The 24395-nt window shown below is 38.6% G+C and overlaps 1 protein-coding gene across 13 annotated transcripts in view; it reads left to right on the top strand.

The window, feature by feature from the left end:
- LOC149580075 (phosphatidylinositolglycan-like protein) overlaps nt 1-24395 on the top strand; it is a 111848-nt gene that overhangs the window by 51437 nt on the left and 36016 nt on the right. For all 13 annotated transcript variants that reach the window (XM_089789036.1, XM_089788991.1, XM_089789028.1 and 10 more), the window contains one exon: nt 1210-1264. In XM_089789036.1, coding sequence (XP_089645162.1) covers nt 1210-1264 — 55 coding nt within the window. The remainder of the gene's footprint in view (nt 1-1209; nt 1265-24395) is intronic.

Raw genomic sequence — 24395 nt, 5'->3', positions numbered from 1 at the left:
TTGGCCTGATTTAGTGGACAATATTTCAGGCTTTCAATTGCATTGTTCTAAATTTATAATGATACTCGTTATTGTGATCCGAGTCGATTAGGGTCTGTATATAACCACCTCTTTGCCATTGTCTCTGGCCATTTCATGCACCAAACAAGCACACTTTCTATTACAACAATGCAATAAATTGATCTCTCACATCGAGATCAACTTTTTCTCATTCTCATTCTCATACCTATTACCTTATTTTTGAATTTCATTACTCTTCATGCTGTCTACTTTGTCATACATCTGTTGTCTGCTTGCTTTGGGCCTAAAACAATGCCCTACTTCGATAACAGATCTTAATTCAGATTTCTAAGGTTAATCACTGTTCAACAATTCATTTTTACAAACATGCACTATAAAGTCAGCAGGTCTGTTACAGACTTCAAACATTTAGCTATCCGTAGTCACCATACAAAAATGGTCCCCAGTCCATCTAATACATTTCCAATCTTCTTTCCGTGGATCACTTCTTGGGCATGGATATTGAATAGTCAAGACAAAAAGAAGGGTATCACTCATTGGCACGAATATTGAATGGTCAATAGATAATAAAAAAAGATGAGGGGCTCAGAAAGAATAATGGAACATTGCTATGGAGGGCTTTGCTATGAATAGTAAAGCTCAAAATATAATAAAATACACATTAGCAGACAAAATGATATGGTGTTAAAGCAAAAATTACATTTACGTCATGAATTTTATGTATTATAACAGTAGAGTACCACCACAATCCTAATCAAGTATCTGATAAACAATAAATATCATATAGCCATCTGGATTAGGAGATATCACTATGATTAGGTAGGTCATCTGAAGTGTATGCAGTATATGTAACATTTGACCTTGGATAATCAGCATTATAACAACAAACCAAATTCTATGTAGACTTACTAAAACATGGCAACGGGGTTGACTCAATTGCTGCTTTTAAAATAGTGTAACTTCTTTTTTAAATATAAATGTGTACCTAATTTAATGTTTTATGATGTTTGCTGATATGTGCTAAAGCTCAAGTTTTTTTTTCAGTATGTGTTGGCACAACAAGCTTATTTTTAACATATTTTAATAGTCTGACTTTTTTACCATTGCATAGTGATACATTTAGCAGAAGCATCTGCTGTTCTGCAGATATCTTGAATAAATTTTCATGTAATGAGATCTTTTGTGCAGAGTCCGTTGTGGTTATGCCTACACTTGGTGTGCAACTTGAAACATGCTATAGAAGGTAGCATTCTTTTTCTATTTTTCATTTGTTTATGAAATTGACCACAAACAAAGGAATAAATGTTTGATGCTTGGACATCAATAAATATTTGTATAAAAGTTTATACATGTCCATATCTGCTAGGGTTCTTGGTTTTCAACTCCATTAACCTTTCATTTTTTATTTTGGTAGAAAAGAAGATTCTAGGAAATTATCTTGCAAAAAACTGAACACATATACTGATGTTAAAAGCAAGAATAACTCTCTTGAATGCTAATATTCCCAACCTAATTTGCAATACGTATCATATGCATTGATCAAGTTATAAATTGACAATCCTGTCTTTAATAATGTAATAGATCATTCTCATAGATTCCTCACCATGGAAGAGGGTCACCTTTGCCCTTCATTAATTCCTTGCAGTCTCTGTAATAGGCATAACCGCGGGACTGACAAATAGTGTACATCAAATATAATTATTCTCCATTTAAAAAATGGTTCATATCAATGCATATAAGTAAAACCTCTTTGCACAGGACTCAACTACCGTCTAACATTTCTAACAAAGCACTAACAATTTAACATACTAAAGAGTGTCTCATGAGGAGATGCTTGCGTTGTATATTATTCTATTCAAAGTAAATGAAACAAAGTACTGTATGGCTTGACCCACCAAACACCCCTTGATCCAAAGGGGACCAAAAGATTATCTGAAGTAGTGTGATGACCCCCTTTTTGGGTCGGTTATGATTGACATGCATTTAATCAATCATACTATTTATGTCTTAAGAATGTCCATAATAATAATTCCAATTACACAATCATATTATTTTTTGGTTTATGGATGGATGGTATAGGTGTTATCCAAGTTGTGTAGACACCAGCAGTGGACTACCTCAAAGTTTACAAGTCCACATCTTGAAGGCTTACAAATCACTAACTCCTGCCCTCTATTGGGATATGGCCCATTAGCTTGGATATACACAAGCCCCTCCTTGGTAACACCATACTTCTAAAGTTATCTTTAACTTTTATCTCCAACCTTGTTAAAATTCCTACTCATGACGGAAGTAGTGGGTGTTAACCAAGTTGCCTAGATACCAATATCAATGGATTCCCTCAAAGTTTACAGGTCAAAGTTCGCATCACAAAGGCCTACGGAATGCTGACCCCTTCCTTATCTTGGGACAAAGATCCATTGCTTGAAATTTACACAAGCCCCTCTTTGGAGATACTTCGGTCTTCCCTTCTTAGCCAACTAGTAGTAGGAGTGAAATGTAGATATATATTTCTGATTTTGCTATTGTAAATGATATTAATACTACAATAATTATACTTATTGATATATGATAAATATTCATATATATAAATATGTATATCATATAGATATAATATATCTTAGAATCATATAAGATTATTTATATCCTCCTCGTTTTGAAGAAATCTCATTGTATTTATATTCTCCTTTATAATCATAATCCATCCGAAGAGTCACACACTTTCATAATTACAATCCATGTGAAAGGTCACAACCCTTAATAGTTATAATCCTTTTGAAAAGTCACACCCTTTCATAATCATAATCATAATCCTTTCAAATAGTCACAATACTTTATAATTACAATTTTTTGGAAGAGTCACAACTGTTTATAATTATGACTCTTTCGAAGAGTTACATTGTTTCAGTATCATTGATACCTTTTGAGAAAGTCACTTTCTTATTTTCCTCACATTACTTTCCTCTTCCATTATTCCTTCTTTTACTCCTATCTTTTCCTCCCATCTTTTTGAAATGAACTCTACTCTCTTTTATATCTTATTTTGAAGGAGTTACATCTCTTTATTACGTACCTCATGACTTTTCATTGGATTTAGTTAACTTCTATTATTTTATATTATATAATTTATTTACTTTCTACAATTTATTTACTTTCTACAATATTCTCTTGCATTCAACTTTATTTATTTACTCATTTATTGTGATTTTATTATTATTTAATTTTATTTATTTTTAGATCTTATATTATTGAAAATAGATTATATTATTATTTATTTTTTATATAGTATAATAATATTTTCTTACTATTTCTTTTTTTTTATATATATTAATAGTAGTTGTAATATATGATTTTTTTTGGATTGGTAATAGGGATGAATTTTATTGATAAATAGGGATATAGCCTAACCCGAACTAGGGATGGATATAAGAGGGAAACCATCTCCCTGTAGAGCAGAAACAACCACAACATATAAAGGAGCTCAAAACAAACCATAGCCAACAAACACCAGTAAGAACATAAAAAAACAAGTCTATCACCTAGCATTGCATTTTGTATGTGATTACAAAGTTATTCAAGAGCTTTTTGCAATTCCCCCCCCCCCCAACCCCACTTTTTCTCTTCACAACTTCCCAACCCTCTTGCACCTTTGAAGCCATTTGTTGACATGCCTCCACGGTTCCCTCTGTATCCGTTGATTCATAGTCCTTCCCTGTGCACGATTAATAATCATTTCATTTTTCTTCTTCTTTGGAGATCTTATAGGTCTTTTCTCTTGTCCCATGGGAGTGCCCACACCATTTTTGAAAGCCTTCATTTGATCAATCACTACACTAATGGCATTTTCCCGAGGGGGTTGTGAATCAAGCTTTGATGCCTCAGAAGAGAGTTGCACTCCGTCACCATGCACAACCTGAGCATAACTTTCACTATCCTTCCTCTTTTTCACTATATACAGTGAGGTAGAAACATCCTTCCACCAGGAAGCTTCCTTGTTTGTGCTTGGTTTAGCACATTGGGCTGCCATGTGTCCCGTTTGGAAACATTTCCTGTAGTGGAATGGTAACCTTCATAGTCTAAGGGTTGGACCCAACAACCCTTAGAAGTATTAATCTTAATCTTTTAAGGGAGATCTCCAAAAATGTTCATTTCAATCAAGATTCGGGCATAAGTTGAGTGCATAAGATTTGAGGATCCTTCATCTACCATTAAGAAACTCCCTATTGTGTTGCCTACAACCTCTAAGCATGATTTAAAATAGAAGTGAAGGGGGAAACTTGGAAGTCTCACCTAAATAGAAACCCTATCAAAAGCTTTACAAAAAGGATTGAAAGACGAATGCCAAGGTTTTAGCATGAGGGGAAACTTATCCTCCCAGTTCCAAAAGTAATCACATAAAATCTTATTTCTAGTCTAGAGTTCTTCAAAAACAACAATAAAGAAAGCTCTAGTTGTAGGATAGATTTGAACATACACATCTAATATTGGTTCCCAATGCATTGCAATCCGATTGTTTAGGTTTTTCAGACTCGACCAATGACCCTAGAAGCAACCATCAGATCCAGATTTGAAAATACTTCAGCATTCTGGATAGCTTCAGCTTCAATATCTCCCTTGAGGTCTATAGATATAGCTTCAGAGAAAGGTCTAAACATTTCCCTTGGAGACCCTTCACTCGAATTAAGCTTACCATAGGGCTCGCCTCCCTTTCGATCTTCCAAAATAACCCCACCAACCCCATCGTCCAACCCACCCAATCCATTTCTCGCTGCCCTCACTTTTACCGCGACTTTTGAACCATAGCCCTTGAATCTCCAATCTGCATGTTGTCGATAACCTATTCCATTCAAGTTTATGTGCTTTGCAAGATTAGAGGCCCCAATGTCATCTCCCTTCCAAGACTTACTATGCCCTAGCCCATCCAAATCATGGGGATCCTTGTCATGAGTGCTTCTGCGGGAGATTTCTCCCCTTCATTGCAGCAAGAACTTCTTGCCAACCGTTTATCACGGTTCAAGCCCTATGCAGTAGGCCAAAGTGAAACAATAACATCACCCCCGTTATATAAGGAGCATTTTATAGAGGGTTCACCTTTCTAAAAGCCCTTAAAGTCACTGTGCTTGAGTTTGTCTATCAAGTTGTCTCCATCGCCGAGAACCAAAGCAGGATAGTCGCATGAAGAGAGGGCAAATCTCACCCGAGATTCCTCCCCCAAACCAAAAACCCCAGCTCTAATGACATGAAATTTCAAACAACTCGGGAGCGCCGGTTTCCTTTTAGCAACACTAAACTTATATGTTATTCCATTTTTTGTAATATATGATATTATCATCATTATTTATTTATTAATATTATCTTATTTAGTTATTACTAAAATTCCATCTTAAAATGGGGACATGAGAAGCAGCATTTTATCCAGCAACACCTGCCGAACTTGCCAGTCGTTCCCCTAGGCATTCACTAATGATCAATCTGTATTGAAATGTCTGTTGCAACTGCAGCCTGACCTCCTATGCCCTGCTCCAACTGCAAACCGTGCAATCTCTTGCCTTACATGAAGATGTACCACCCAGATCACCGATCATCTGTATTGCATTGCAATATGAGCATCAATGTGGGAATACTCAATCACATTGATCATTATCTTCCTAGCAATTTTGTACCTTGCGCATGACACACCTTAGATGAGTGAAATGGCACTTACCACTTCGTAATCACATTCAGTTTTTAAAATCCTCTGTCTGTACGATCATCTAAAGGTCTATCAAAACCAAAGCAGTTTTCCCCACATCATTTGTGAGGTTAGAAGTCTACGTGGCATAAATGCCACTACATAACTAGTCTGCTCATGATTGATGATATCAAGAAATCAAAGTGAAAACTATTAACTTATGATCATCTTTGTTGATGAAATGAACCAGACGTGAACTTGAAATGGACTTTCTATGTCCTGACCAAAAGCCTAATTAAGTAAGATGCTTCTGGTCATGATGTCTTTAAATCAGAGGAATCTTTATGACGCTCAACAACATATGATGTGTCTCTATTTTTTGGTTATTTCTAGAGGGCTTCTTTCTAAAATGGCATTCAGTATCATAGTTTCCTAAACAACCGCTATCATAACATTGCACTGTTTTCCTTAGTTTTGTGAGATTATGAGATTTGACATATGAAGAAGTATCACTTGTCTAATCAGGATGCCAAGAAGGATGAATCTGTTTATGTTTGGAGGAGTGCGAAATGCTTCTTTGTGGGAACACTTCCATTCTTTGCAAATTGATGCTCATATTGACAGAGCAATTAAGTTTACCATTGAGTTGTAACTATTCCAATAAGTTTGTGTCATTGGCAGTAAGTCCATTCAGAACAATAGAAATCAACATTCATTATCAATTTTACCCCTTGTAGTACTGTATTCTTGCTTTAAATTTTCACCCTAGAGTATTTACTATTTTGAAATATCTTCATTATCATCTAGTTCAGTGTTTAGATCAGTTTACTTATATGTAGGCTGTTTATTTTGTAAGTCCTTAAGCATTTTCCAAACTTTATATTTAAATCTCTTTGCGAATGATGACTTGTAAGGAACAAGATGATTTTAACAGTGCTAAAACTCTCTCATTTATTTTTTGAAATTCAGACAATTTAGTCACATCAATAGGGGTGCAGGTCAATTCTCAATCAAATCTGAGGGGTTATTGCAAAGTAATACATTTTCCATGTCCATACTCTAATCTTTGTAGATCTGAGATTTCAATTTTCCTGCTTTTGAGACAAGACTAACAATTTTGGCTATGTCTACACACAATGAAAATAAACCATAAAGGATGTATCTAATGGATCTTTGCCCTCAAGTTGGTCCTTCTTACAAAGCATATTACTCTAGTGATATCCTCATTGTTAAGGAACTGTTTATATATAAATCAGATCTCTGCAATATTGGTATAATACTGATTGAATTATGTATGATGTGTGATCACTACAACTTGAATAGCACTGCAGGTTATTCTGTGTATTCAAGTTTAGCAACCAATTGATTATTTATGAGTATTAGTAGGGGCATGTCCCATGTAGACACGTCTCTATGTGGCTAGGGCCATGTAGGGACATGTCCATACGTGGGACATACCCTATCATTGATAACACCGATTTGTAATAATCATGTTAATTTGTAAGCCTAGTTATCGGATTCGTGCATTTACCTTCGGATCTGGATTCGGGTCCGATTTGGATCCGGATCCGCGTATGGATCCTTGAGCGCGGATCCTTACGGATCCACAGGCAGGATTATGGATCCTGCCCGGATCCTCAAGGATCCACGCGCGGATCCGCATGAATCCGTGGCAGGGTCCAAAAAAATTTGCAAAAAAGTGGGCCCAGCCTCATTTTTTAATTTTTCTTTTTCTTCTAAAGACCCTAAACCCTAAAAACGACCCTCTAAATCACAATGCAAGTTCATTTACTATCTATAATCATGAATGTGTTGATTTTCTTTATAATCATGAAAATAGATTAATTATCAATGTCATTGATCAAGTATACTAGATTCATAGATGCATACTATGAAATGATTTAGTTTTAGAATTATGTATATTTCTCTTATTTTTTAGTGTATATATATATATATATATATATATATATATATATATATATATATATATGTATATATATATATATATGTATATATGTATATATATATATATGTATATGTATATATATGTATATGTATATATATATATATATACATATATATATATATATATATATATATATATAGGCATGAATCCTCCACGAATCATAACCGGGAAAATAAAAAATCCTCGAATCCACGGATCCGAATCGGATTCTTGTCACGAATCTACAACTAAGTTTGTAAGTGCTGTTTCAATACATAAGCGATCTGCATAATAATCACTTTTGTAATGAAACTCACACGATTAATAATTATTAGATAGATAAAAATGATTAATTAGTAATGACAGAGACTGATTAAACACAGTTTATCTCTTGATCAAATCAATCCGACTGAAGCAACAACATTATCACTCCCTCTTAGCTAGGGAGGATTGTTTGTAAGGTCAACACACTGCATTTTATGAGTAATGAGAGGGAAATATCATCTCAATATAACATTCTAGAAAAATGGTGTGATGAAGGTTAACAACATAGATCCTTTATTTAGATGCTACTTTACATTATCATCAAAGTATGGTGTATATAAGAATATCATCCATAAGATATTCACAATACTTATATTTTCTTTGGTATGTGCACTAGCATCAAGTCTCATGATGCCTACCAAGGAAAATATCTGCACATGATGTCTGCAATACTACATCTCATAGTATACACCATGCCATATCGTAGTAATGTAACTTCAAAAATTACATAACAGGTATGCACTATCACAATCTCCATAGACATCATCCATATGACATCCATCATTATAGCAGGTTAAACTATTGTTAAGATCGTCACCTTACAATAGTAACCACTAGTAAACTTCATTGAAGGATCATCACCTCTCAAAAAGTTTTCACAAGATCATGTCACAAATCACATGACATCCACCACGAACCATATGAGAGGGTGGATCCACCCTGAATATTCCCACAGGGTCAAACTTCTCTCTCGCAAAGAAGGATTGCATTAAAGTACATCTTAGGTAATCATTTATGTTGATGCTCTCTCTTAGTAAGGGCTTTAATCCATAACTCAAAGCTTGTCTTCAAATAATGTAATAATGTGCAAATTGGCTTGGAGAAAATTTTGGTTGTCACAACTTCAATGATAATGTCATCCGAATGAATATTATTCGAAGTATCCATTTATGGTTTGGGAATTCACATAAGGCCTTTCAATCTACATAGATGAAACTTCATCTCATGAATCACAGTCCTTTGACTGCAACAATTTCTTGATTACTAGAGAAACCATCTTGACATGATCCACTCCCTTTGAATCAATATGACCAAGATCCTCAAAAGTCAACTGAAGCATTACCCCTTTGTCACATAAGGATACCTTGATTCATGGTAATTTGAGTGAATGTACTAAATTGTGGATTTACCCCAAAGTTTGGCTACACCAGACATTTATGCTAATGTGTCTCCCTTACGAAGCTCCGAGTACATGCATCAACCTCTTGACTTCCAAGTTTATCTGTGTAGGATGTGCTAGACTCCCTTTCAATGATATTTCCAAGGTCATCGGGAGACGGGGAGGCATGAAGGTCTTCGGTGGTGTTGGTACAATAATTTTTTCAAAAATAGGAGACGAGGGTACTTGGAGACGACAATTTTTTTTAATAGTTTAAAGAGCCTAATACTAAATACAAAATAGTAATACTATAAAAATGAAAGACTAAAGTAAATAATAATAGTAATGTCACATTAATATAGAGTCAAATATTTCAAAACTCACATAATCATATTACTGTATCTGATAGTGTAATGTCCCCGTTTTTGGCCAGTGTATGCAGTTGATTGAGTTAGTTCATCATAGCGAACCTCGTGAATCGATAGGGTGTTTTGTGGGTCTTAGTTGATTACTTACTATTTTTAGTAAGTCTATTATGGGCAATTGCTACTTTTAGCAGCGCAATGGATGGCTTGACAGTTGGTCGTCACTTGCAGTTGATCAGGTTAATAATTACATGAGCTCTTATTTATTTCTTCATTGAGTTGCATTATTATAATAATGTTTATATTGTTATAAATAATAACTTAAAGAGATATCCGCGATGAGCTTCCGCGTGACCTCCCACGATGAGCTTTCTGTCTGTTGCGACCACCATTTTTGCTCCTGTGTGGCTCCATGGCTCCTTCTCTAATACCTTTCGTGACCTGCGTGAAATTTTCTGGTGTTTTTTGGTGTTGGGTTTCTGTATACATGCATTTTAATTTCTCCCTTCTTCGTGGGTGTAGTGCCTCTCGTGTTTGCAGTCTGCACCTTGTTTATTTTGTTCGAGAGATACTTGATACTCTTACTTTGTACCTTATGATGACCTGAGGGTCGGATGTTATACTTTGATTCGGTACCATAGATGCTTTACTTCTATACAATTCAGTTTATCATATTTGCACGTTGATGCTATTTTGAGATGACAATAGATCTATGATGATATCTGGTTATATGGTTTATTGGACATATTTGTTGATTATGTTATGTGATGGATTTTATGCTATGGTGATTTACTTCATGTATCTTTACGCTTTCTATGAATGTGAGTGATGTAAATAGATTAACTAGGTATTTAAATGTATTAATTGCTTTGGCTATTATATTATATGCAATTACACTTGATCGTGTATTTTAGTGTGCAAGAATTATATCCTTGGCAGTGGCACATGGAGTTAGTGATTCAACCATTCATATTTTACCAGTGTCGTCCTTGTATGGTCGACGTATCCTTATTTTGTTTTAAATTAAAACCTTTCGGTGAGTAGTAAATCCGAACTCATTTGCATTATGTGATTAGACCTGTGAGCGTGTCTGTGCATTGAGAGATTCGCTCTGTCGCGAAAGTGTTAGTGATTTTCTGTGTTTTTGGGTTTTCGAGTTTTTAATCTTTTCGGATTTAATTTCTGGAAGCTTTGCCTTAGGTGAATTTCCGTTACGAAGAATAACCTATTTTTGTTTGGGTTGATTCAGAGTCTAGTTGCTATAGTTGGCTAATTGCCCTAATCGACTATTCACTCAAAAAATGAATAAGCATTGGAAAACTGAATTCATTATTCACTTGTCACATTTTAGAAATAGAAATTTGAGAGTTAATTTGGAAATCCTCAAGGATTGGTTTTCTGTTCGTTCTGGGAGCTATGAGCATGGGATCTTCACGAGGTTGGTCTCGTTGGATTCGACTTGGGTAGATTGTGCTTTGCCATGATTTCCGGCAGATTTAGCGTGTGATTTATTTTATTCTGCGGGTTTCAATTTTGGCCCCTTTTGTTGTTAGGTAGGGCCTTCTCGTTTTATTGTTTTTACTTCGTTTCAGTTTCCGTTTCTTGTAGCAGTATGTTAGGGGTTGAGAACTAGTGTTCCCCTCTGTTTCTATATGCCGATTCTACTCGATTGGTCGAGTATGAACATTTTCCTTGTTTTTGAAATGGGGTTTTGGGGTTTTGAGCCGTTATGCTAGCCATTTTTGCATATGGTGTCCAATTTCATTTATTTTTGGATTTTTGGAGATTTTGCACCCAAAGACCAAACGAGTTTTAATTTTGGAATTTTTTCAAAATTTGGGGTTTTACCTCGTTTTGCGTGCCATCTTGTTTTCTCGAGTTTTCTTGGCATGAGATTGGTCGCGGGCTTGGACAATTTGTTTGGATGTCAGTCAGACTTTTATTGCATTTTGGTTTTGCATTGGGATGCGTGTAGCATCCATCATCCCTAATATGTTTTCGGTGATTGACTTTCTGCTTTGTGTTCTCATCTAGTCCTTGTGTTATGATGTTCGAGATGGTGGTACGCCACACACGTGTACATCTGTTGGGTGACTTACAGGGCCCACCCTTCCATGGACTTTCTAGAAGTTGTGATCTTTAGGGTTGTGTTGGGAGTTTGCATGCCTACGGGCACTCATCGTTGGATGAGCATGGGTAGGGTAGGGTAGCATATGGAGGGGGCTCCTATCTCGCAACTTGGCGATCATGACGCCACAGGTATGGTAGAGGGAGTTTTTAATTAAGTGATAACTAAAGAAAATATTGGGTGGTAATAAAACTAAAGATAATAGAATGCTTGTGCCGAGCCATTCCGTTGAGCGATGCTGAATCTGCACGATCCGAGCTTGGGCTTGTCGATGCCAAGCGACTCTAGATGATGTCAGCCTCTACATAGTAGCCCATTGAGATGTCTGACTAGGACCTGTAGTTTATGCATTGTTTATGTCTTGGATTTAGTCATCATATTGCTTGGCATGTGTGTTTGTAATAACCCTCCTCAAATCTGCCCTAAAAAATGCTGATGAAAGCTCAAAGAATTTCATCAAACAATTCACATGCAAGGGACATATGACTGATATAGTATTTCAGCTAGCTTCAAATGACCTTTTTACAATTTGCATCAATGAAAATCTTGTGCTAGAAGACTACAATGGACTACACAAGTGACCTAACATGAGTGTGCTACTAATTTTGACAATATTCAGTGCATATATATGATCTAAGCATGAGAAATGAACACCTACAGCCAATTGCCATTTTTACAAACAGTTGGTATGCAAACTAACTAGCTGATAAATAATGATATTAAATTGCTTAAATGACATCAGCAACTATTATCTTCTTAATTGCAATGAAAATTACAACGCTCATGAAATATGGCTAAGACTTTGGCATTTACATGGATTACAAAATGATAATGCTGGTATAATGCACACTTACAGCTGAAAGCTTATAACACCCTAACAACAATACTAACAAAAGAACCTGGTTGTAGATGGCTGAAATAATTTCCTTCTATGCTGCCCCTTCTGCTTTGCTTTTTTCGAACTGCTTTTTCGGCTTGCTTTTTCGTACCCGCTTTTTCAGCCTACTTTTTCGGTTTCGCTTTTTGAACTGTGTTTACGGATTGCTTTTTCCGCCTGCTTTTTCGGTTCCGCTTTTTTCGGGCTGCTTTTTCGTATCTGCTTTTTTCAGATTGCTACCATGTTGAATCTCAAGACCATATCTTTCAATGGCGTCAAGATTTCTAGCTTGAAGGGATTTCGTCCTCCAAACTATTGAGAAATAATCTCCAGCAAATTTCCCAATTTCTTTGATATTTTCAAGCATGAATAAATGAGAGCTATCTTCTTCCTTTTAATCCCTTCCTCACTTGCTCCACGCTTCCGTCTTGCCAATGTGGTATAATACAGGACTTTTAATATTACTTCTTTTTTCTTTTTACAAAGTCCATGTATGTGCTCAAAAGAGGGACTCTTGATTTTTATAAAGTGACTTTATGAAACATTATAATATTTAATTTAAATAGTCACTTTACCGTTGTAACTTCAAACATTAAAATAATATACCAAATAAACTTGAAATCCCACATATAATAGCTCATTAGAAAGAGCCCAACAAAACGCATCTCATCCTGTTACTGAAAATTGAAGGCACCGCATCCCCCTATTGGCTTACTAAAAATAGTAAGTCTTCCTGACAACCCAACAAACGAACTCCGTTTGGCCTGTAATTAAATTTGACTAGGCCAAATAACTGCAGGATCCCTTTTGAAGTCCTGGTTAGTCCTTGGGACCATACAAGAATGGGCTAACGACAACATACCTCCAAACTGGCTAAGTGGGGGACATTACAGTTCGCCCCTCTTGAAATTGCTTGTCCCCAAGCAATCTCAACTCGGGATGCTGAATAATCTCCTTTGCCTCCCATGTCGCATCCTCAATTGGTAGGTTCCTCCACTTAACTAGGTACTCCTTGATAGTCCACCTGCGAAGCACCCTCTCCCTGGAGTCAAGTATGGCCTCAGGAATCAAGATAAGTTTTCCCTCATCATCGAGAGGTGGCAATACTACTGAAGGCACCACATTATGCCCCAATGCCTTCTTAAGGCGTGACACATGGAACACGTTATGTACTTTACTGTCTGCAGGCAGCTCCAACTCATAAGCTACCTCACCCACTCTCCTGATTACTTTGAATGGTCCATAGTAGCGTGGTTTCAATTTCTCTGCTCCACTCCTCTTGAGAGAGGACTGTCTATACGGCTGTAACATGAGGTACACCATGTCTCCTACCTCGAAAGATCTCTCAACCTTGTGCTGATCAACATATTGCTTCTGCTGATTTTGTGCCCTTTGCAAATTTTCCTTCAAGGATCGCATAATGTCTTGACACTCCTGCAATATATCCTTGGCTTTCGGCACCCTACTGTCCCCAAATAACAAATCCAGAAAATTAGGAGCATCATACCCGTACAGTGCCATGAAAGGGGACATTTGAATAGACATATGGAAAGAGGTATTATAGCAGTACTCCCCTAGATGCAGCCACTTCACCCAAGCCTTCTGCTCTCCTGCAATGTAGTTTCGAAGGTACCCCTCAACCCATTTATTCACTATCTCTGTCTGCCCATCAGTTTGGGGGTGGTAACTGGTACTCAGAGTTAGCTCTGTTCCACACAACCTGAACAACTCCTGCCAAAAGTGGTTCATAAACCTACTATCCTTGTCACTGACTATGTTCTGTGGCATCCCATGTAATCTAAATACCTCTCGAAAGAATAGCTCTGCTGTCTGTACTGCTGAATATGTGGACGAAATCGCAAAGAAATGTGCAAATTTCGTCAATCTGTCCACCACAACAAAAATACAATCCCGACCTTGTACCTTGGGGAGGCCTGTAATGAAATCCATGGAAATGCTATCCCACTTCTTCTCTGGTATGGGTAGGGGCTGTAGTAAACCACCTGGAAAGGAATGTTCTTGTTTGTTCTGCTGACATACTGGGCACTCCCTAACAAACTGAAGCACCTTTGTTTTGAGTCCTTTCCAAGTGAAGCGCTCTCTCACTTGCTGATATGTCTTAAAGAATCTGGGATGTCCTGCCAATGGTGAATCATGAAATGCCCTCAGAATCTTCTGCTTCATAGCAGATCCGGGTACTAAATAAATCCTTTCCTTGTAGATGATCAAATCATTTACAACAGTGTATCGACTATTCTGAATAGTTCCTTCAATAACACTAGATGCCCAACTATCCTTGGCATACTCTGCCAAGATCAACTCTCTCCAATCGTCCATGACTATCCCAACAGCAAGCAAATGAGGCCTTCTGGATAAAGCATCTGCGACGATATTTTTCTTCCCTTTGACATAGACTATGTCAAAATCATAAGCCTGTAACTTACCCATTTCTGTTGCCTGTCATTGAGATCCTTCTGTCCAAGGAAATGTTTCAAGCTGTTATGATCTATTTTTACTGTGAATCGACTCCCTGCTAAGTATTGCCTGAACTTAGCTAGCGCGTGCATGATTGCTAGCATGTCTTTGTCATAGATGCTGTAAGTTCTCTCAACACCTCGTAATTTCCTGCTCTCATATGCGATGGGATGTTTGTCCTGCATGAGGACAGCTCCTAAGCCCTCTCCTGAGGCATCACACTGCAGCTCAAAAGGCCTGGTGAAATCTGGAATGGCTAAAACAGGGCATGTACTCATCAGCTCCTTGAACCTGTCAAAACAATCCTGAGCCTTCTCTGATCACTTGAAACTGTCTCTCCGTGTCAAATCTGTAAGTGGTGTTGCAATCTGTGAAAATCCCTTCACAAATCTGTGGTAGAACCCGCAAAGCCCAAGAAATCCCTTGAGTTGCGAAATGTTCCTCGACCGTGGCCAATCCAGAATGGCCCTGATCTTGTCTGGTTCAACCCGAACACTTCTTGCACTAATAATATGCCCTAGATAGAGCAACTTTGTCATCCCGAACTCGCATTTACTCATCTTGGCATATAATGACTCCCTCTCTGGAATGTTGAGCACTGCATCAATATGCTTCAAATGTTCCTCCCAAGTACGTCTGTATATCAGTATATCATAAAAAAAAATCAACACAAACTTCCTCAACTGATCTTTGAATACTTTATTCATACAGGACTGAAAAGTGGTGGGGGTATTAGTCAACCCAAAGGGCATGACTAAGAACTCAAAATGTCCATAGTGGCATCTAAAAGCTATCTTCTCTACATACACCTCTCTAACCTGTATTTGGTGGTAGTTGAATCTCAAATCAATCTTAGAGAAATAGCAGGCACTGTGCAATTCATCAATAAGCTCATCAATGCGCGGAATAGGGTATCGGTTCTTGATTGTCTTCTTGTTTAGTTCCCTATAATCAATGCACATCCTCATTGCACCATCCTTCTTCTTCACCAATACTACTGAAGAAGCGAAAGGACTCTTGCTTGGTCGTATGTGCCCCCTGTCAATCAACTCCTTGATTGCCTTTTCTATTTCATCTTTATATCTCTTTGGATGGCGGTAGGGTGTGATAATGACTGGCCTAGCCCCTTCCTCTAACTCAATAACATGCTCAATGCCCCTATCCGGGGGTCTCCCTGGAGGTATCTCACCAAACACCTTAGTATGTTTGGTTATTATTTTTTGTACATCAAGGGGATACTCCTGTTTATGTTGCTTTGTCACCTCAGGCATTACTCTGAACTCTGCTGTCCACTGCACCTGGTCGTGTCTGAAGAAACTCTGCATCCGCTTGAGTGACACCACCCGTAGTCTCCCATCTGACAAACCTCTGAGTACTATCTTCTTACCATTTGCCTCAAACCTCATTTCCATTTTCTGGAGGTTAAATGTAAACTCTTCCAGAGATTTCATCCAATTCATCCCAAGCACCATATCCTGATTACCAATGTTGACAACAAAGAAATCTCCCAACATGTCATAATCTCCCAAACGAAGCTGCAAGTTGGAGATTTTCTTGGTATAGTCGATTTTGAAACCGTCGGCAACCATCACCTTAAATCCCCTATGCTCTTCTGTATGTAGCCCTCTACGTGTCACAAACTTCTCATCAATGAAGTTATGTGTTGCCCCTGTATCAATGAATGCCACAAATCTTTGTCCATCCAAAGTTCCCCTAACTCTGAAAGTGACGGCCTCTTGTATACTGGACAACTGAGCTATCGTGCTATCACTGTGTGCTTCCTCATGTGAAGAATTATCATCTCCATCTGATTCTGATGACTGCTCTGAATCTCCATCCACTGACTCTTCGGCTGAAAAGTACTCCATCTGCTTGGCTTTTGCTTTCAATGGACACTTATGTGACAAATCCCAAGGCTCCTTGCAATGAAAACAAAGATTCTTCTTGCTGAGATCATTAAGTGTCTCATTGTCCAACCTCTTACTTTCCTCGTTAGGTGGCTGACCCTCTCTACGAAAAGGTTTACTGTCCTTATCTTTCCTCGAAGGGAAACTCTTTGCCTGGAATTTATTTTTAGAAGCTAAAGAGGAATCCATGTCACGAGCTTTCTTAATGGCTTCCTGCAAAGTGGGAGGGTTGAGAGCTTTAATCCACCCTCTCAACGGATCAGCTAACCCATCCATAAATAGAACCAGTATCCTCCATTCAGATACATCTGTTACTAACACTGCAAGTTTCTGAAATTCTGAAATGTATGTTTCCGATGATCCCCATTGTTTAAGCTGAGCTAACTCCTTGAAATGTAGTTCTGGATCCTTCCTATCAAAACGTTCAATCAGTCTCTCCATAAACTCCACATTTGAGGTAATGGGTGCATGACCCATAGTGACCATACCATGATGCCACCACTCGTGTGCTAACCCATCTAGATGAATTGTTGCATACTTAATAGCTTCTTCCTCAGGCGTAGGCTTCAATTGAAAGTATGTATCAAGCTTTTGAACCCAAGCTCTTGCTGTAGACTTCCCTGAGCCATCATAATATGGTAACTGAAGTTTCCCTACTTTCTTCCGTAGCTCATAGCTCTGGTTCCTGTCATGTCCACATGGCATATGTTTCATCCGCACATCCATATACTCCCTAAAGGTAATTGCAGCAGTAAAATCTGGACCTCCGGCTTCCAATCTCTTCTCAACTGGTCCTGTTTATCAGTGATCTGGGGCTTTGGGGCTCTAGGAGGAAATGTGGGAATCATGGGCCTTGAACTCACGGTTCTAGCTTGCTAGGGTGCATGACCGAAATTGTTCCCAACTTGTTCACCTCCATTATGTGTCCCATCCTGATTGTTCCCATTCTGATTGTTACCATTTTGATTATTACCATTCTGATTATTTTCTCCACCCATGTTAGCATTCAACTCCATTTGACGAGCCATCATCTGCATCATAAGCTCCATTCTCTGATTTTGTTCCTATGCCCTCTGTTTTGCTAATCGCTGTCCCTGTGCCAAGGTCTCTAATAACTGTAAGAATCTTTCCTCTCCAGGATCCCGAGCATTCCTGTCTCCCATATTGCTGCCTTGATCAAAGAATATCTCCTTTGTGTCTGTATGACTGGATTCTATGTCCACCTGCACGAATGAACTAGACTGTTCGCTTTGCAGGTCTGAAATCCTATTTTGTCTTGCTTTGGTATTGCAGAAATTATAAGGCCCCTGTCACATGCTCAAACATAAATGCTCTGATTTTAGTGTTTTGACATTTCGTCAAACACTTTCCCCTCTATCTGGCTGTTCCAAATTCCCTATAAGACCTCCACAAGATGGCAGGACTTATAGCTCTGATACCATTGTAATAACCCTCCTCAAATTTGCCCTCAAAAATGCTGATGAAAGCTCAAGGAATTTCATCAAACAATTCACATGCAAGGGACGTATGACTGATATAGTATTTCAGCTAGCTTCAAATGACCTTTTTACAATTTGCATCGATGAAAATCTTGTGCTAGAAGACTACAATGGACTACACAAGTGACCTAACATGAGTGTGCTACTAATTTTGACAATATTCAGTGCATATATATGATCTAAGCATGAGAAATGAACACCTATAGCCAACTAGCATTTTTACAAACAGTTGGTATGCAAACTAACTAGCTGATAAATAATGATATTAAATTGCTTAAATGACACCAACAACTATTATCTTCTTAATTGCAATGAGAATTACAATGCTCATGAAATATGGCCAAGACTTTGGCATTTACATGGATTACAAAATGATAATGCTGGTATAATGCACACTTACAGCTGAAAGCTTATAACACCCTAAAAACAATACTAACAAAAGAACCTGGTTGTAGATGGCTGAAATAATTTCCTTCTATGCTGCCCCTTCTGCTTTGCTTTTTTCGAACTGCTTTTTCGGCTTGCTTTTTCGTACCCGCTTTTTCAACCTGCTTTTTTGGTTCCGCTTTTTGAACTGCTTTTATGGATTGCTTTTTCCGCCTGTTTTTTCGGTTCTGCTTTTTTCGAGCTGCTTTTTCGTATCTGTTTTTTTTAGACTGCTACCATGTTGAATCTTAAGACCATATCTTTCAATGGCGTCAAGATTTCCAGTTTGAAGGGATTTCGTCCTCCAAACTATTGAGACATAATCTCCAGCAAATTTCCAATTTCTTTGATATTTTCAAGCATGAATAAATGAGAGCTATCCTCTTCCTTTTAATCCCTTCCTCACTTGCTCCATGCTTCCGTCTTGCCAATGTGGGATAATAATGACTTTTAATATTACTTCTTTTTTCTTTTTACAAAGTCCATGTATGTGCTCAAAAGGGGGACTCTTGATTTTTATAAAGTGACTTTATGAAACATTATAATATTTAATTTAAATAGTCACTTTACCGTTGTAACTTCAAACATTAAAATAATATACCAAATAAACTCGAAATCCCACATATAATAGCTCATTAGAAAGAGCCCAACAAAACGCATCTCATCCTGTCACTGAAAATTGAAGGCACTGCATCCCCCTATTGGCTTACTAAAAATAGTAAGTCGTCCTAACAACCCAACAAACGAACTCCGTTTGGCCTGTAATTAAATTTGACTAGGCCAAATAACCTCAGGATCCCTTTTGAAGTCCTGGTTAGCCCTCGGGACCATACAAGAATGGGCTAACGACAACATACCTCCAAACTGGCTAAGTGGGGGACATTACAGTGTTGGCCATGGATGTTGTTTTTGCGTGTTTGTGGTTGGATTGTTATCTCCATCAGCACAACTTGTGTGGACCTATGGGTGCCACATGGTTGGGAGGCATAGCTATCTACACCACTGCTAGGGACCGGTGTACAGAGACAGTCTTGTATTCTAGTGCGACTGTTGCTGGATGTTTTCACTTGGTACTTCGGTTTATGGAGTATGCTTTCTTGTGATTTATGCTTTCATTGGGATGTTTGTTTATCATGTTTAGATGATGTTAGTTTTAACGCATTCCTTATTATGATGATTAGCATGTGATAGATGATGTTATCTACCTGTAGCTTTATCTTATGCTTTACTACTAGCATGTTAGATTTCCTTATGCTTATGTTGTAGCATGTTTTAGTAGTGATGTCCCTATTATTGCAGTACCAATGATCTGATCGGTGGGTTGGGATGTTATGTGCGAGGGATGGCTAGGGCCCACGATGGTCCTATGATGCCATTGATGGTTGGGAAGAATCGTGTACTTAGTTGTTTTGTTCATTGCAATGTTAATTGTGTTATTGCGATGTTGCTTTCAATACACTGCGATGTTTCCCTTCCGTACTTTTATTTCCTTCGATGTTGATTAGATGGTTAGGTTCCAACTTTCCTTCTTTCTATTTTTGTCGAGTGCTATTGCCTCGAAATGTGGATCCAGTATTCCCCGGTGTGGAGGAACTTTGTTTCGTAGTTTCATTAGCTTTTTATTGTTTTTTGTGTTTGCGCATTGATTTAAGTTCTCGTGTGAGATTGCACTTTCTTGTGCGAGAATGCAAGTCTTCGCGCGCTGTGTTGGGTTTCTTCGTGTGGTTTGGCACTTCCTTGTGCGAAACCCTACACCAGTCTAGGGTGTTTTGGTCGCAAGTCTTCGCGCAAGAAGGCACTTCTTCATGCGGCACTATGCACTTCTTCGTGCGAGAAGGCACTTCTTTGCACGAGAATTTGATGTTCTTGGGCTTAGCACGAAAAACAGGGGCTATCTAGGCTTGTCAGAGAAAAGTTTGGAAATTGATTTTGGATACCCTTTTTGGTTTTACACCTTCCTAGTTCAAAACAGATTTCCTAAGGGGTTTAAAATATATCATTTAAGTAATTCCTTATACTTAAGAGATATTGTAATATATGCGACGATTCATTTGAGATAGGTTCTAGACCTTTATGAGCTAAGATAATGATTCTAGGAAATTTCAGGGCTTTAGAAATTCAGACTTAACCAAATTTTAGGGCTTCAAGATTTCAGACTTAGCCATTTTTCAGGAGTCAGCTTTTGTCTTTTAGCTTGTTTGATCTCTTATGTTTTCTAATTTGTGGTTTTGGTTAGCTGTGGCATTTGGAGATCCATTGGTGTTTGGATGATTGTCAGTCTTTCGTTGCGGTCTTTGTGATCCATTTATGTTGTTGTCATGTGCACTTACACTTGTTTTAAAAAAAAATAAAAAATTTATCTTGCTTGTATTTCATTCTTGTTCCAAGGATCTCTGGGCGGGGCATTACAGTGGGTCTCTGTATATGCGGTGACTGCATCCTTTCTGTGGCTCTTCCGTTGGTGTCTGTGCCCTATTCTACCCTGTTCGCGATTCATCTTGCTGATTACCTGACGACTGTCTCCTCTTTTGTGGCGGATGATATAGGGTTTCTTGACTAGTTGTTGCAAATTGTTGATGCTCCTATCTTTCTCCTCCTATCCCATCTGCGTTTGTGATAGACTTCCGATGGCTTTGCAGACATCTTACTGTGGTGTGGGGCTCTCTATCTGTGCTTTCCAGCAGCTTCTGCGACTTTTATATATACACAACAATAGTACCTACTATTTTTTGTGCTAGCATTCTCCTTGGTATGGCTCTTACTATGACCACGTGAGATAATTGCCCTACCCAGATTCATACTTTGACATATCGGAGGTTGTGGGATAGAGTGCTTAGGTTGGAAATTGATAATACCAAGCTGAGAGAACTGGTTGTGACTTTGACTACGAAACTTTCAGACCTCAAACAGTCAATTGAATTGAATATCAAACGTTTCTCAGACACCATATCTGAAGCAACAGGGCTGAAATCTAATATCGAAGTTGTTATTGAACAATTGGACAGGTTGGACAAAATCAAGGAACAACAAACCGAAATGGCTACAATGTACTCTTCTCTAATTGCTGAGACTGAACAGAAAGTGAAATCATGGGCTTCGATTTGCACTAACACAGATACTACTACACCCAAGATGAGTATAGACAAAATTGTTCAGGGTAAGATTGATGATGAATGTGTGCGGTGTGCACGTGAGTTGAATCAGCGGGTTCGAGGTCTCTTACCCACTCCTGATCCTATGGCTGCGGGGCAGTCTTTTCTCTCAAATCCACTTGATATTTCTGATATTACCTTGGATAGGTGTTGGTTTGGTGCAGGTGATATACTTTTCACCAAATTCTTCTCTTTTTCCAATAGGCTTCGTGCTCTTAGAGCAAAGAGAAAGTTGTTTTCTCTCCCCTCTAAAATTTATCTGGATGAAGATATAAGGCGCAGATTACAGAATTCAAACATGCTCGGGGAATTGTGGCAGATGCTAGGTAGGCTGGGAAATGGGCTGTTATTAGGAATCTTAGAGCCGTGGTTCGTGACTCTCCTCCTACTGGTTGGGTAGAGAGGACAACCTCCAAACTGGCTTGACGATTTTGACAACAGTCTGACAAGAGGAAGCCCCCTTCTCTTCTGGTTAATTGCTGAAATTTTAATGGCTCTTTATGGTCATTACTTGGTCTTTTTCAGGATGCGGTGGGGTCCTCAGATATTTTGGCCATTATTGAGACTCATGAGAGCCCCATGCGCCCTCTTCTAGAATATCTTGGTTATTAGTGGCTGTTAGTTTGCAGAGATGAGGTCCGTGGGTCTGGGGGTGTGGCTTGTTTGGTACGTGATGATATTTTCAGTTTCACTTTAGTTGTTCACTCTGACGCCTTTGCCATATTTATGTGGGTACGGATTGGTTGGTGGAAACATTGATAGAGAGATATTTTTATTGCCATTTGTTATTTTCCACCAACCTCTCCTTATGCCATTCATGACCGGAGAATGGAGATCCTTTTTGTGACCTTCAGGAGAGCATTTCACAATTTGTAGCTTTAGGTGATATTATTATTCTTGGAGACTTTGACATTCGAACCAGGGATCTTCAGACTCGTTTGCATGATCGTGGTTCTGATTCGAATTGCACTTTTGAGGTAGAGCTGACTAGTATGGGACTTCAGTGCACCTCTGAGGATGTTCTTGGACCGCTCTCAGGTTATGGCCGTCACCTCCTACAAGTTTGTGAACCTTCTAGGTTGTTGATTCTGAACAGTTTATCCTTCCTTAGTGGATTAGACCTCTTTACCTGTTGGTTGCACTGTGGTGGTGGGAGTGTTGTGGACTATGTCATCTCCTCTCCCTTCATTTTTTCGATTTGCAGTGTCACCATTTCGTGTCTCCCTTGGCTAATCATGCTCTTCTTAGCATTTCTATTTGCGTTTCACCCCACTCGTCGCACTCCTCCCAGCTTTCTCACGGCTCGGATGATACCGTCTCCCTTCCTGCTTGTTTTAATTACCTCGAGAGCGACGATGAGCTCTTCATTTACCACCTTAGGAGACTTTTGACATTGGTCAGTTTTAGCGAGTTGCTTGCTGCCTCTGACAGGTTTGATTCACTTGCCTCTGCCATTTGGGATTCTATTCTCCTTTCTATTCCTCACCGTTCCCCTCCCTCTCTCAGAGCTAAGCGTCGGAATACTTGTCCTATGTCGGAATACTTGTCCTATGAATAAATGGTTTGATATTGATTGCAAAGCTTTCCATTGCTCTTTTCGCGTTGCCTTTGAGATTGAGTCTCCTGCCTTCACCCATCTGAGCCTTTTGTACCTCCATTTTCTGTGCCTTAGGAAATGTTCTTTTGTTCTTTTCACTGTAGAACCCTTCGCTCCATGCTTATTCAGAATCCCCAGATCTTTTGGCATACCCTTTTCCCTCGGTGCTTCCCCCTATCCTCCACTCTCAACTACCATTCTTTGACCTCCCATATCATTACGCTTTACGACATTCCTGGACAACCACCTCTTCACTCCACTCCACCTCCTTACAGCCATTTGTTCACCTACTCCAGTATTATTGAGGACATCAAATCTCTAAGATGCAGCAAAGTAGTAGATGAAGAGGGTTTCTAGGTAGAACTTTTCAAGCTTGGTGCTTCGGTTCTTGGATCTTACCTTCATAAAGTGGTTTGCACTGGGTTTCCTGAGTCTTGGTCTAGACATGTGGTTTACTCTATTCACAATTCAGGGCCTGCTTCTGATCCGGGTAACTACAAGACTATTATGATCGGACATACTTTTGCCAAACTTTATGCCACTGCTCTAAACACCATGTTATCTACTAAGCTTGGTAGAAGAGGTCGTAGAGCTAAAGGGCAAGCTGGTTTTCGTGTAAATTATCAGACTATGGATCATGTATTCACACTATGGGCTATTATTGAGGAGGCTAAGCACTGCTTACAGAAGGTCTATAGTTGTTTTGTGGACTTCCGTAAGGCTTTCGATTCTATTCCTAGATTGGCCTTCTTTTAGAGACTATAGGAGATTGGGATCTTAGATATATTGCAAACTGCTATTATGAGACTTTATGAGAAGGTAACTAGTAGGCTCAGGACTCCGGAGGGCTTTTTTGTTCCGATTCAGAGCACCATTGGGGTGAAGCAGGACTGCCCTCTTTCTCCTACA

Source organism: Cupressus sempervirens, chromosome 1 (genome assembly GCF_028749045.1).
Source record: "Cupressus sempervirens isolate cs-2001-9-10 chromosome 1, ASM2874904v1, whole genome shotgun sequence".
NCBI classification, from domain to species: Eukaryota; Viridiplantae; Streptophyta; class Pinopsida; order Cupressales; family Cupressaceae; genus Cupressus; species Cupressus sempervirens.
This window is presented reverse-complemented; position numbering and strand designations above follow the sequence as displayed.